At 37.2% G+C, this 16,611-nt stretch overlaps 1 protein-coding gene across 1 annotated transcript in view; it reads left to right on the plus strand.

Moving 5' to 3' along the window:
- Positions 1 to 16,611, plus strand: part of PRKN (parkin RBR E3 ubiquitin protein ligase) — a 785,743-nt gene that overhangs the window by 663,587 nt on the left and 105,545 nt on the right. The window contains exon 9 of the mRNA XM_014068674.2: positions 6,738 to 6,887. Coding sequence (XP_013924149.2) covers positions 6,738 to 6,887 — 150 coding nt within the window. The remainder of the gene's footprint in view (positions 1 to 6,737; positions 6,888 to 16,611) is intronic.

Genomic DNA, 16,611 nt, shown 5'->3' on the forward strand with positions numbered 1-16,611 from the left:
CCAAAGTTTTGTATGGAAGTACTTTTAGTATTCATAGGATGCCATATAATTTGTTCGCATTTATTCACAAGTTCTCTTAGTAAAATTGTCTTATAAATGATTCTTGAAATAAAGGTTTGACAGCCATAATTTCTTCCAATAGCGTGCCCTGAGGAATACACGATCTATTTTAGAGAACAGTCCTAAGGATTAGGGAGTTAGGGACAAATGATATGTCTCTAGAGTTTACCAGCTTGCTTCAGCCAGGGCAAATATTGGCTGCAAAGATAGTTCTATTTAATTTTTTCATGTCTCCTCCAATTAAAATGCATGCAGACAATTAGTTTTGTTAATTCAGGCAGGTATATGTAAAATATCTGTTCTAGGGGTATGTTCAGGATACTATATAGAGCCAGACTTCCTAATTAGAGGCATTAATGCTTTGTTGGCTTGGGGAGTTATGCCAATGTCCACTTTTTGGTTGATAACAATGACTTGAGGCGTAGTAGTTTTCCAAAGTCTGTGGCTCCACCTGGTTTACCTTTTGAGCTGCAAAAACAAAGGAGGCCATAATAGATACTGAAAAGTCCATCAGGCAGGCTGCTAGACATGCCATTCAGAGCAGAAAGGGAAAGAGGCGTTCAGTTTTGCCGTACTCACCATGATAGATTCTATTCATCCCAAAACTGAAATAGTCAAGATGTTCTGAGTTTTAGTCTGATCAAACCATCTCTCTCCCTCTTCCCTCCTCCTCTCTCTCCCTCTTTCACACACACCACACACACCACACACACACACACACACACACACACACATTATACTAAAATACATCAGCTGAACTTCTCAGCTACCATGTTTTCCCATAGATTTAGTTTTATTCACATCTGTCCCTCCCTTGCTCCCTTCCTTGTGTTAGTTTTCTTCCAGAAACTCAAGATGATGTACCGTATTTTTCGGAGTATAAGATGCACCAAGATTTTGAAGAGGCAAATTAAAAAAAAGTGTTTGCACTTTGCAAACCTCCCAAAATCAGTCTGTTTTTTGTGAAAACAGGCCCATTTTTTAAAAAAGGGCATGCATAGCCTTTAGGAGGCTTATAGAGTGCTCCTGGGGGCTGCGGGGGCAAAAACGAGCAAAAAACGGGCCTTTTTTCGCTCATTTTTGCCCTCCCCTTCCCCCAGGCGCATACTGGAAGCCTCCTAAAGACTATGTATAGCCATTTTTGCTTTCAGGAGGCCAAAAATGCTCTATTCAGTATATAAGACGCACCCAGATTTTCATCCTCTTTTTTGAGGGAAAAAGGTGTGTCTTATATTCCGAAAAATACAGTATATTACATTAGCTTCTCCAGTTTTTATCTCACAACAGCACAATCCTGTAATGTAGGATGAGTCGAGAAAAAGTAACCAACTGCAAAGCTGTCAACTTCGCTTGAAATTCCTGGACTATAGGATCAGGAAGAAAACCAACTTGACTTTTTAGAAAAATAGTAGCTAAAGAAAAGTGCAGGTAGTCCTCAACTTAAAACCATTCGTTTAGTGACCATTTAAAGTTACAACTGCCCTTATGACTGTTACGACCATTGCAGCATCCCATGGGGTCATGTGATCAAAATTCAAATGTTTGGCAACTGGCATGTATTTATGATGGTTGCCGTGCCATAACAATGACACGCCCCCCTCCCTATTTTATGTAAGCCGCCCTGAGTCCCCGCGGGGAAAAGGGCGGCCTATAAATATTAATAAAATATCTAAAAATATCTAAATGACCTTTTTGTGATCTTCCGACAATCAAAGTCAATGGGGAAACAAGATTCACTCAATAATCATTTATTAACAACTGCAGTGATTCATGGTTGTAAAATGGAGCAAAACTCACGTAACAACTGTCTTCCTTAGCAGTGGAAACATGGGGTTTAATTGTGATCATATGTGACTGCCTGTGTTTCTAACATTAAAATAGGGAAATTCTGCCAGTTGTGGATTTTAGTGCAATATAAAATTAAATAAAGGGAGAAATATGACAGCATATTAGCAAGTACTATATATCCCTATCTTATTTTCTATGTGATTATTAATCCTATTATGGATTCATGCAATGGGTAGTGAGCTGAAATTGATGATTCCAACTTCCTTTCCAACTGTTATTTCCTGTGTTTCCAATAGATCATAACTTGAAGATTTGGGGATTTGTTTGTCAAGGTGGGGGGTGCCTTTGTTTAGATACAGCAGACAATGTACAAAAGCTATTCCACCCAGGCATTATTTATTATTATTTATTTGTGTAATTTATATAGCTGCCCATCTTACAAACAAGTGGCTCTGACTAGCATACAGCAAAACTAAAAGAATATTTTTTTCGCTTTTTATGACCCAGCAATTCCTTTTAATTGGGATGGAGTCAACTAGTAACCAATGTAGTTCACTCAGCAGAGGTGTGTGCCGCTGCTTCTACCAAAAATGCAATAACTGTTCACACTCCTGCATCTTGCACCAGCTGAACTTTCCATATACACTTCAAGAGCATCCCCATATAGACCACATTGCAATAATCCAACTGGGAAATAACCAGGGATGGTTGAGTAGGGCTCTTAGATTAGCTTAATTTCACTATAAGGATCTCACCTTTCATCCAGAAAAGTTGTCGTCATCTGCAACAATGGAAAAGGACTATATAGGATTGGAAAATAACTCTCCCTGAATTTCTGGAATATTTTTACAAGTCTTTGGTATGACTTGATCATTTCTTATGTTTCAGGTAGATAAATCCCATACTAATTATATTTTTCTCACAGAATTGGATTTAGTAGAGATTCTAACAGCCATGTGTTGGAGTATCCTTCAAAGAAACTCAAAGCCTCACTAGCAGGCCTACACAATACAATGTAGATTTATATGAACTTGACTGGCTTGAAAAGGAAATAGGATTCATTTCTTTTTAAAAGCATTTCCAGTTCCTATAGGATAGATTTTTGCAATCTGGAGTTTTCCAGAAGTGGTGTCTTATGGGAGGCTGCCCATAAGCTGGCTAGGCTATTTCAGTGCAAGGAAACTGATTAAAAGCATGTGTTCTATCAGTGGCATATTTTGCAACTGAATTGGCTTTTTTGTTAAAATGTAGGACTTGTATTGACTGAATTATATGAAGTTGAATGGAGGAGAGATGAAATTAAAAGATACATTTGAAAATACTGATTAAAATACAAAAAGACAACTTGTGACTGAATAATGAATTAGGTGAATGTATATACACAATTTTGTTTCTTGAGTTCATCTAGTCCTTTTTTTAATCTTTGGAAAAGTATGTATAATGGTTTGGCATGGTTCCTATACAGTGGTGGGATTCAAAAAGTTTTACAACCGATTCTGTGGGTGTCGCTTGGGGGGCATGGCAGGGAAGGATACTGTAAAATCTCCATTCCCACCCTACTCCAGGGGAAGGTTACTGCAAAATCTCAATTCCCTCCCGATTAGATGGGACTCAGGAGGCAGAGAATAGATGGGGGTTGGGCCAGTCAGAGGTGGTATTTATCAGTTTGCCGAACTACTCAAAATTTATCCTACCAGTTCTCCAGAACTGGTAAGAACCTGCTGAATACCACCTCTGTCTATATAAACATAAACTTCAAGGTGAAAATAGATTTCATTTCCCGAATTGAATCCAGTACATCAAATTTGTTTGTTTGTTTGTTTGTTTGTTTGTTTTCACCATTTCACCAAAGGCAATACTTACCAGGATAAAATAATCCCAAAAAGCAAGACCTAATTAACTTTAGATTTATGATTCATGGTCAATTATCAAAAGGCTGTGGTAATCAAGACCATAAATACTTTAATAAATAAGAAAGATATTAGGCTGATGAACCCAAATGTATAGAATTCTTTATTCCCCTGAGTGCAATACTACTTCTATTGGTACAGATCAGTTCATCGCAACACATGCACTGTGTTGTGCACAACACACTAATGAGATGTTTCTCTGTAGTGAAAATAAGTGTTAACTGGTCTAATTTAAATTGATATATAGGTGTTCAAGTATTATTCTTGTTTCTTATTCAGGATATTATGCCTGGATGAAAGTTTCAGAATGTGCAGTATTTAAATTTCCCACCTCTAGTTTGTTTTCAAATTATATATATATATATATATATATATATATACACATATACATATACATACACACACACACACACACACACACACACACACACACACACACACACACACACACACACACACACACACACACACACACACACACACATATATATATATATATATATATATATATATATATATATATATATTTAAAGTCACAACCCCTGGTATGCCCAAATATGGGAGGAAGGTCACACTTCCACTCTCTGTCTTCGGCTCGTCACAAGAGACCATCCAGACAGAAACCCAATATTTTTTTACTGTTTCCTTTTTGTTACATTTGTTATATTTATGCTGATAAATAAATAAAGGGAGACTAGTATAGATCTATTTCAAGCTATTTAGCTCTCATCAGCTAGCCACACCCTTGTTGGGAATCGAACCTGTGCTCTATTGCCTATTGCCCTGGCTCTCTATTGCCTATTGCTCTATTGCCCTGGCTGGCTGATAAGGAGTCGAGCTCTGTAGCTCATGGTTAACACATCTGCCTGAGAGGCAATAGAGCACAGGTTTGATTCCCAACAAGGGTGTGGCTAGCTGATGAGAGCTAAATAGCTTGAAATAGATCTATACTAGTCTCCCTTTATTTATTTATCAGCATAAATATAACATATATATATATATATATATATATATATATATATATATATATATATATATATATATATATATATATATATATATATATATATATATATATATATATATATATATATATATATATATATATATATATATATATATATATATATATATATATATATATATATATATATATATATCCAAATCTAGAGGATTCCAATGGTTAGAGAGAACACTATAGACTCTTTACAAACAGGTTAATTGTTGTTTGCTAGAATTGGTGGAGGGGAAAAGAGGAGGAGAATATGTAATTCCAATGGAATTACATCTATGTGGAGAGAAGCAAGCTGTGGGGTACCCCAAGGTTTCTTTTTAGGCACAGTACTCTTCAGCATCTTCATAAATGATTTAGATAAGGGAATATAAGGGGAACTCATTAAATTTGCAGATGATACTAAACTGGCAGGAATAGATCCTAGAAGATAGACTCAAGATTCAGATAAATCTCAACAGACTTGAACACTGGTCTCTATCTAACAAAATGAAATTCAATGTAGAGAAAACACTTTTCTTTAAACACTTTTCTTACACTTAGCCAAAAAAAAAAAACCCAAATGTGCAGATACAGATTAGGTGAAACCTGGCTCAATAGCAGTAACTATGAGAGGCATCTTTAAACAATCCAAGTGAACAATCACTGAAATATGAGACCGCAATGTGCAGCACCAACAAAAAAGCCAAAGCAATCCTAGGCTACATTAAGAGGGGGATTGAATCAAGATCACGTAAAGCATTAGTACTGCTTTACAAAGGCTTAGTAAGACCACATTTAGAACACTGCATCAAGTTTTGGTCACCATATTATAAAAAAGATGTTGAGACTCTGGAAAGAGTGGAGAAAAGAGCAAAAAAGATGGTTAGGGGGCTGGAAGCTAAAACATATAAGAACCTTTGCAGGAATTGGATATGTCTAGTGAAAAGCCAGACTAAGGATGGGATGATAGCAATGTTCCCTATATAAAGGACTGCCACAAAGAAGAGGGAATCAATCTATTTTCCAAAGCACCAGGAGGCAAAACAAGAAACAATGTATGGAAACTAATCAAGAAAAGAAGCAACCTAAAACCAAGGGGAAAAAAATTTAACAATGAAAAAAATTAACCAGTGAAATGACTTGTATTCAGAAGTTGTGTGTACTCTGTTACTGGAAGTTTTTAAGAAGAGACCCAACAACCACTTGTCTGGAATGGTATAGAGCAGTGATGGCTAACCTTTTTTTCGTTGCGTGCCAAAAGCAATGATGGAATGCATGTGCGACCACTGCCGCATGCCCTGCTCCTCCCACGCATGCACATGTTAACCCCCCCCCGCAACCCATTAGAAGATCTCCCTGCAGCCTCCTGGAAGCAAATTTGGGCCACGGGGGGTTCCTCCACCCCCAATCGATGTGTGCATGAGCTCTGCACATGCGCCCACCCCCCACATGGCAGCCCCCACATCATCATGTGCAATGGAGCTGATCTGGGGCAACAGCTTGCATGCCCACAGAGAGGGCTCTGCATGCCACCTGTGGCACGTGTGCCATAGGTTCGCCATCACTGCTTGAGCAGGAGATTGGACTAGAAGAACTCTAAAGTCCCTTCCAACTCTGTTATTCTGTTGTGAAAAACCCCTGGCACCTTAATATGAAATAATTGCTGTCCTGATTAATTGAATTCATTAAGGTGGCGCAGTGGTTAAATGCAGCACTGCAGGCTACTGCTAGATCAGCAGGTCAGCGGTTCAAATCTCACCGGCTCAGGGTTGACTCAGCCTTCCATCCTTCCGAGGTGGGTAAAATGAGGACCCAGATTGTTGGGGGCAATATGCTGACTCTCTGTAAACCGCTTAGAGAGGCCTGAAAGGCCTATGAAGCGGTATATAAGTCTACTGCTATTGCTATTGCTATTGCTATTAGAGAGAGATTTTAAATTTCTAAAGTTGATTTATTAGAGCCTGATCTTTCTTTCTTTCTTTCAGTACAATCGTTATCAGTGCTATGGCGCAGAAGAATACGTTCTGCAGATGGGTGGTGTTTTGTGTCCTACTCCAGGATGCGGAGCTGGCCTGCTTCCTGAATCAGAAATGAGGAAAATAGTGTGTGAGCCAAGAAATGGACTGGGGTGTGGGGTAAGAAAAATGCATGCTCCAAATAATTCTACATGAGTCAGTTGAAATTTGGGGGGGGGGGACCTCTGATTTTTTTATTGCTGACCCTGAATCTTATCTTAACAGAGGAGAATCCTATAGATTCCAATAAGCAAGTTTAACTTAAGATTGCAGTGCAGAAATGAGCACTTTGTCATGGAGAATATACCTGTCCCGGAATGCCTAGCTTGAATTTTGCTTGCAAAATTGCTGATCTCAGTGGTTGCAGTGAAGAGTTGGATTGTGCAAATGACAAGGCAAGAGCATTGACACTTTTTAAAACTCCTAGCAGTCAGCAAAATGGTAAAGGATATGAAGCCAAAGATTCATTATTTTGTTAGCAGCACTCTCTTTAAATAGGTTCAAAGGGAGGGAGGGTAGAGGCAGGGATAGAAAAAGAGTCAAGTAAGTAAAATGGTTTGTATGTTTTGAGTAAATCAATGAAGATTAATGCAGGTTAAATGACTGTGCTGAATGAACAGCTTTTTAAATAACCAGGGTCAGAAAAGAACTGGAATGGAATAGCCACAGAAAGAGATTGCCTCTGCTTATTTTTATTCTGTCACTAACAGTGTTGTCAGATAACAATATTCTTCAAGGAAAAAAATTAAGAAAATTTAGGGCACACAGATGATATTTTTAAGTCTGCCTCTTGGCCTTGAAAATGATGTTTCCTTAAAGCTGTGGTATATAATGCATTTAGAAAAATATAACAGCACAGCCTTTCAAAAATACATGAAAGTACACTTCAGAAGTGTTGAAAGGAAGGATTTTGTGAGATCCAATAAAACTCAACATCAAAACTTATTGTTCCAAGGAAAATCAACGCAGCATCAAACAGCTCTTCTTTCCTTCCTTCCTCCCTTCCTTTATATCTAACTTTATTATTTTTGTGTAAATAACTTAACATGCCTAATACTACTATTTCTCCACAACAACAATTCTGTGAGGTGGGTGTGGTGAAGAGAGAGTAACTGGCCTGAAGTCACCAAGCTGTCTTTCATGGTTGAGATGGGATTTGTACTTACAGTCCTCTGTTTTCTAGCCTAGAACCTTAACAAATCAGTTCTACATGGTAAATGATTAAGAATATGTTCCAAAAACATTTTGAAATGCATGGATGGTCATCCTAGAAGTCTTGAGAGCTTTAGCCCTGCTAGTAATATAAACAGCCTTTTTATTAGCATCATTTCAATGCCTTATCCATTCTTCATTTCTATCCTCTATGGGACAGATTCATAATTTGAAACTGAAATAAATAAATATTAATAAATAAATTTGAAATAATATGCATTACCAAAATGTATAACAATTATACTGAAATGTTTTTGTTGTCAAAAGCCAAGCTACATAAATTACATCATTTTCCCCTGATGATAGATTAAACAACTGGTTTAACGTTAAATATTTAGAATTTTTTATCCCTTTCATCAAAAAAAGGATGAAAGGAAATGACGTATCCTTTTGTTACCATACAGAATTCTGTATCTGTCAGTACTGTTAATGTGAAAAATAATTATTAATTTTACTAATGAATTGCAGCAATGTTCTAGAAGTTAGGTTGCATTTGCACAGCAGTAGAGCATATAAAATAGCCTTCCCCAAAATTGAGACAGGCTGCAATTATAAAATAACATTATAGACCATTTGTATGAGAAACTATGTTTGCATATACATATAAAACCCACAGAAACACAGTTTAGTTAAGCATGATATTTATGTGTATATTAATTTATTTAGTTATCAAATTTATATACCCACCCATCTCACTCAAGGTGACTCTGTATGACTCACAACAATAAATAAAAGGTGAAAATATAAAAATAGCAAACATAAAAAACCACCATAATAAATATCGCCAAAAACTGGATGTATTTACTAACTTATTTAATCTACATTGAAAGGCCACCCAACACTGTATCATATCTGGACAGCCTGCAAATAAAAAAGAAAAATATGTAGAGATACAAATCACAAAGGTTGTGGCCAACCAGAGTAACAGGACACCCAACCCAGGCATTCAACAGACATAGCAACATAAGCTCTCCCACCCCCACAATCTTATCCCAAGGTTTAGGAGAATATCCAGATTTTTAACAGGGTGGTGGCTATACACATCTTTAGTGGGACATTATTTTAAAGGACAGGTGCTGCAACAGAGATAGTGCACTTCCAGGGTCCCACAAGATGACACGGTTTAATTGATGGAACTTGTGAGTCACTCTACTGATTCATACTGGATGGGCAGAAATAACATAACTTCATAAACCATTTCTGGAATAACTAAAGTCGCAAATCACTCTCCTTGTTCTTCTCCTATAGCAATGAAAAGAAATATATATTTTGCATACTAGTTGCATTTGACTCTTTTGGTTCAAAACTGTATGCAATATACACATTAGTGGTGGCCTTCAACTAGTTCGCACCAGTTCAGGCAAACCAGTTATTAAATTACCACCACTACCACACACACACACACACACACACTATCAAAGTGAATCCTGGGCGCTGCGCAGCAATGGAGAAATGGATAATGGAGCAGCTGACGTGAGGGAAAGAAAAGGCCACTTTCCCTCTTTCTTCTCCCTGCTCCACCTCTTCCTTCATGCCGGCCACTCCATTTCCGATTTCTTCATTGAAGTGCAGTGCCCAGGATCCACTTTGAAAGCAGGTGGAGGGAGGGTAACTTAACAACTGGTTCACCCATGTCATGGGAGGCTCACCCCACATGTGCAGTGGAGCTATAGCTATGGGCCACGCTTCCTACAACAGCCAACCTGACCCTGGGCGAACTGATTGTTAAATTATTGGAATCTCATCACTGATACATATGATCCCATGTTGAAGTGAGGCAGGGATTTAAACCGATAGTTCTGGGTTGCTTTCCTCAGGGAAAAGGGCGGCCTATAAATAATAAAACCATAAACCATGTTAAAACAGAAGCAATTCTGTGTATCACTTCTATATGTAAAAGAATCACTACTGCTAGAATGACTGCTGCATATTCAAGAGAAATCGAAATATTATATGTAGAAGTCTTGTTGGTATCTCCACAGTTTAATATATTATAAGGAACCTCTTCACCTTTAAATAATGCTTCCTTTGGTTCTTTCTGCAGCACTGAATATATATTTAGAGGGATAAAGATTGGTGCTTCTCTCTAATGTTTATTTTGATCTAGAATTGTATGAGCAAGAATATTTTACTATTCTGAATGTTCCATTAAGGATCTGGCTTTGCTGTTATCGAATTGCTTTTTTACTTCGTTTTACATGTAAAAATATTAATTTGATTTTCCAAAGTCTATTGCACACAGTTCCTCCATCTTCATTGCTATTCATCAAGCCAATCTCTTGCTTTCATCACTAGGCACAAAAGACTGACATGTTTAACCAGCAAGAAAATATGCCTGTTAACACTTGGTACCAGCTAGCATGATTACTGGGGGAGGGGGTGAAACCTGGATAAGGACTCGATAAATGAAGCTTTTTTTTTGTCTTGTCTTGAAAGCGGCTACATAATGCTTATATATTTATTGTTTTCTAAGGTGAAGTCCCTTGGATTCTGATAAAGTTGGGATTAGTGCCAAGAAACACCTTGCAGTGTGACTATCTTAAGGGATGTTTTATCAAATACTGATACACTTCACACTTCTGTCACTATTCCCAGTAGTTCTAATTTTTATTTGGGTATTCAAAAGAAAGCAGAGTAGTAAATGGTTAAATAAGATTCTTAATTCCTTAGGCAATCTCTTCCACACCAACTATATCATAAAACAAAAACCAAAAGCATTTAGATTGCATGTATCAAGCGTCAGAGACATCATTCTGGTTTATTTCTAGCAGAGCCCAGGGTGGCTGTTGAAGCTCTTCATCCATTTTATCAGTCCTGCTTTAACTCTTATTTGTTTATTTGCTAAATCCAAGCAATTTGCAACAATATCCATTTCATTTATTTGTGAAACTGACTTTTTATCCAACCTCTAAGAAGCAATCTTAATGATTTTGTTAATTGCCATTGAAAAATGACAGAAGGGGGAAGCATTCTCACATCATCACAGCTCTTGTTTCGCCTGTACAGATAGTCCTTGACGTGCAAGAGTTCATTTAGTGTTTGTTCAAAGTTACAGTGGCACTAAAGAAAGTGACTTATGACCGGTACTTGCTTGAAAGTAAATGGTACTTCTTGCAGATATTCCATTACACCATTGTTGCTACTTTGTCGTGCTGTTGTTTGTAGTCAGTCTGGGTTGATTGGAGCCCTTTAGTTTCCTTTGATTTTTCACTCATGAACTCAGCTGACCTAATATGGGACTAAAATAGACTAGCTGTTTGACCAAGCTGAGAGAGTTCATGAGGAAGATTGCTAAACAATATATTTTATTTCCTTTTCAGTAGCATTAGTATATGTAAGTAACAATGCTCATGTTTATGTTTCCTGTGAGGTTTTTTTTACTATGAATTTCTATCTTTCCCATATATCTCAAAGACTATAGAGATGAGACACGGCTGACTCCGTTAAATGACAGAGAAAAAGATAGTTGTGTTTCTTTGTTAGTTTCAAAATAATTATATATTTCCCACCAGTTCATTGCCTTGCCTATGCTTAAAACACTAAAGTTGCTTTCAAGTTAAGCTCAGTTCTTGATTATTATATGGATGCAACCATGCCTTTTTCGTGGGAAAATGGAAGGAGTTTACTATTGTCTTCTTTTCAGCTGCTTTTTGACTTTTCAGTTTAGTGAATGTGAAAGAAAGAAAGAAAGAAACAGAAATCACATTATTTGAATTTGTAACCTAATGCTAGATAGTGTAATGTTGTACTGTAGTTAGTGTTATTCACAGTTATCTTGTTCCAGCCACTCCCTTTTGATTTGGCTTATTTCATGGTATTGTTTCAAAAATGAAATGAAGCAACAAGAACCTTGTACACTATTATTTGAAAGACAAATAGGATGAAATATGTATCATTATGTATTTTTGTTATTATTGTTGTTGAAATCCACCCTAGCATTCAAAGTATTGTTAACAAAGAAAGTGCAATAATTTGGATCTCCTATTGCTTTTCCTATTTAATTCCAATTGTGCTTTAAAACAAAACCAAAAGCACTAGACAAAATAATACTAAGAACGTTTCTGAAATTAATAGCTGGCTCACAGCAGAATTATTTTAGGACATCATGTTGGGATTTTTTTTAACTCCAGGAGGAATGAAAATGAGATAGACATTCTCTATTATTGTTAAGTGTTGACTTGTTAGCATTAGACCAGTGATGGGCAACCTTTTTGGCGTGGTGTGTCAAAAATCGGCAAAAAATCGAGCATAACTCGCGTTGTGTGTCACTTCGAGAAAAACATAATTTTGCGCAATTTATAGTTGCTGCTAATGGCGCTCACAGTTCCCGTTGGCACTCCGCTGTTCCCTGCTGTGGTGCGGTCGTAACCGACAGTCCCAGGAGTAGACTCTCTGTGCCGGCCTGACTGAATCGCATGAAATCCTGTGCGTGTCACCCCAAATGGCTACGCGTGTCAGCACTGACACGCGTGTCATAGGTTCGCCATCACTGCATTAGACCATCATCACAAGGCAGAAAATCTGTTCAACTTCATTCTTCATGAGTAGGCAGTCTAACCAGGTTGAAATGGGATTCTATCTTGCCAGCTCACTTGGTTTCAAATCCTAAGCAAGTTACTCCTTTGTTGAAACATAACAGGTTTTCCCTAGAATAATTAATATCTAATAAGATAATTATATGCAAGAATTAAATAACAATTTTCAAAGACTGTATTTTAACTATACAGCTTTGGAGCTGTGGTGGCTCAATGGTTAGAATCAGAGGTGGTATTCAGCAAGTTCTGACCAGTTCTGAAGAACTGGTAGTGGAAATTTTGAGAACCCATAAATATCATCTCTGATTGTCCCCATCCCCATCTGTTCTCTGCCTCCCAAGTCCCAGCTGATTGGGAGGGAATGTAGATTTTACACTACCCTTCTTCTGCTACGGCCACCAAACCACGCCCACAGAAACAATAGTAAAAAAAAATGAATCCCACCAGTGGTTAGAATGCAGCATTGCAGGCTTACACTGCCTATTGCAGCAGTTCGATCCTTACCGGCTCAAGCTTGACTCAAACCTTCTATTTTCCAAGGTTGGTAAAATGAGGAGCCAGATTGTTAGGGGCAATATTGTGACGTCGTAAACTGCTCAGAGAGTGCTGTAAAACACTATAAAGCAGTATGTATAAGTCTTAAGGACTATTGCTATTTCATATCAGTTTGAAAAGGAATTCAAAATTGGATTTTACTGGATCCTTTGAATTGTATCAAGATTAATGATAATTTATAGTACATATTTCAACCAGAATGGGAAGGTTATACCTAGATTAGAAGGTGATGTCCAGAAATGAATGTAAGGATAAAATTATTTATTTGCCACTTAGAATTACGCAATTTGATGAGTTCCTTGCTGGGGTGAAAATTTTAAGAACTTCAGTCCTAAGAGGTACCAGACTGAGGAATGCTGATGCAAAAGAACCTTTTTTTTTGACAGATAATTGAGTTCAAAACATACCAAGAACTTAGGCTTTTTTTAACTTGCATACACACGCATAATCAATTCCCAAAGCATTCATTTTGGAAAACACATTAAACTTAGCAGTCAGTAGTTACTTAGGGATGCTTTTGTTGATTTCCACTTCTCTCTGTTTCTTATTATCCCAACCTAAAATTTACTGCATTCCTTTTCTGTATTAGCCGCAAGTTAAAAAGACATCTACACAAAAGATAAAAAAAATCTCAAAGAATTCTCTAAGGCATAGAGGGGCCTTTGCTACTCTCCCACTGACAGTATATAATTTGCAACTGACTGCATTTGAAAACAGATAAGGCACATCAAGATGAATCTAAACATTAACATAATTGAGGACAGAAATGGCAAGCTTTTGCTTTGAACAAAAAGGTTCAGCAGCACTGAGTCATAAAAGATGAAACATTAATGTAATCAGCCGAGACTGTCGACTGACTGAGAGCAACAGAGACCAACGGCAGGATCCCAATTACAGCACAACCTTCTCAGAACAATCATCTACGAATCGTTCACATTGGAGCAAGAATAATTCACAAGCTGCAATGATGAATATTGATCACGAGCATAAAAGAAGTGAGTTGAACTCTAGGCTTACCTAGTTGGTTTTGCAGAAAAGGCCTTCTATTAAAAAGGTATTATATGCCTTTCACTTGTAACATTGTACATGAAAGTTGTTTAATCGTAGACAAAAGATAAGATATTAGATAAAGGAGAAGATTAGGAGGAGCCTATTAATTTAGGATTTACTTACCCAAGCTTTAGATATGGCAAGTACAAATAATATTGTCCTTGGCTTTCATTTAATCTTTCAAAATGATAAATAAGTTAGTTTTATCACAGATGTAAAACATTATAATGGCTCAGTGTCCTCAGTGGGCTTTGTCTAAGCCTCTTTTCCCTAGTTTGATGCCTTTCAGTTGTCTTAGACTGCAACTCCCAGGATTCTTGTTCTCAGCCATATTGGGGAAACTTGATCAAGCAGGAATATTTTGCCTTAAAAACAGGAATGCAGAATGGGAATCCAGAAGAAGAGCAGTTGATTCTGTAGGAGATATTCATTGTGAAGACTATCTAGCTTTTCTACATTTAATACATTAAATACAGAGAGAGAAACACACAGAGAGAGAGAGAGACACACACACACACACACACAGAGAAAGACAGAGACAAAGAGACAGAAAGATGGAAAGTACCTTGGAGGTCTTCTAGTCCAACCCCCTGCTCAAGCAGGAGATCTTACATCATTACAACACCATTTTAAAAGCATCAAGTAATGAAGCACCCACAACTTCTGAAGGCAAACCATTCCACTGGTTAATTGTTCTCACTGACAGGAAGTTTCTCCTTAATTCTAGATTGCTTCTCTCTTGATTAGTTTTCATCCATTGTTTCTTGCAAAATTTTTACCTTTACAACATTTTACTTTTAGTCACTGAAGAACAATTCATGGTTGTTTCAAACTGCAGTTTTAATGGGAATTGACTTACAGATTCAGATCTCACTCCTTCTCCTATACAGTGTTTAAAGCCATCGCTGTGTCCCTTACTGAGAAATGTATGGATTTGCATTGTAAATCAGTGGAGTGAAGTGACAAGCCAAGTCACAATAAATCAGGAGAGTTAGAGGCTATGAATACATCTGAGACGTATCAAAATATATGTTTTAATTCAACGTATTGCCATTCTGCAGTTTTAGACGATCAGATGAATAAAAGAGATCAATTTGTAACTGATGGTGAATTTGAAGTAATCTACTAATTTCAGCCTAATCAAAGATAAAAGAACATGACTAGCAATCTGCTGAGCTACTACTATTTATTTAGACAGACATGATTCTCACATAGTGGAAGTGATGAGCAGATAAAGGGTTGCAATTGTGGGGCGGGAGGGAAATGCATGAAAAATGCTACTTCCTACTATTCTAGCTGGACAAACCAGCTATTAGCTTGTTGAAGCAAAGTGGAGACGAACGCTCAGAGTGCAGTAAAGCAGCACTCCAGCTTTGGGTAGATAAGTATAATGGCTTCTGTGTGTGAATCTGGATTGTTGCCCATGCTTGCTTCTACTCTGCTTGGACAAGATGACAGCAAAGTCAGAATTTTACATTGCAAATATCAATCCAAACGAAATGTGGATATGTGAATGCTGTCTCAAAAACTAAAGTTTAGATTCCAGGAATTATACAAATTATTTGTCCTTTCCATTAAAATACACTTTATATTTAATCGTTTTAGTGTATATTTAATAGAATTGCAGGCTTGGAAAGGACTTTGAAGATTTTCTGAATCCCTCCCGAGCTCCATTTTCACTGGCAGAGGGCTACGGGAGGCCATCGCGGTTGCCGTTTTCTCTGGCACCATAGGACGGTCCTTTTCTGTTTCCAGAGCAGCCTGTGGACTCGATCTAAGCACCCTGTGGGCCAAATCCAGCCAATGGGGCTTGAGTTTGACACCCCTGTTCTAGATCGTGCGTTTTATAAGCTAAACATACCCAATTCTTTTAAGAATTCTTTGTAGGATATCCAATAAAAATATTCTATTTGCAAAGTCCTATTACTACTTTATTTGACATGTGGATTAAGATTTTTTTTTAAGTGTATTTGTTTTTTGGCTGCCCATTATGTTACTAAGTCATTGGAACTTCAGAACTGAATTGTAAGTAACTTTGGGGGTTCTGTCATAACTTAGGACAGTTGCTAAGTCACGTGAATAGAAAACAGTATTGTGTTGTTGAGGGCAGTGGACAACTGTAATTCACAGAGAGTATGAAAAGGACTACACAAGCAGAGATTGACCAAGCATAAAAATATCCTAAAGTAGGGGAAATCCCATTAGCTTTAAAATGTCCTTCAGCAGGAGTAGTAAGTCATACTTGAATAATCATATCTCAGTAGATTGTGTTCTGTCCATACATTTTTCTTAAATTAAATCATTGCTACCACTAATGAGTTTTATTTTTTGCCTTTCCAAGGCTTTTCTGTTTAATCAGAAGATAGACAGACCAGTGATAATCTATTCAGCAAATAAATAAAAAAATAAGCCAAAAGATCCAAGAAAACTTTTTTAAAAAACCAATTGTCCTACATATTCTGAAGGATCAGATGCCAACAAAAAGGCATAGA

Source organism: Thamnophis sirtalis, unplaced genomic scaffold, assembly GCF_051295495.1.
Source record: "Thamnophis sirtalis isolate CommonGarterSnake01/CBP01778 unplaced genomic scaffold, rThaSir2_p1.2 scaffold_6, whole genome shotgun sequence".
Lineage (NCBI taxonomy): Eukaryota > Metazoa > Chordata > Lepidosauria > Squamata > Natricidae > Thamnophis > Thamnophis sirtalis.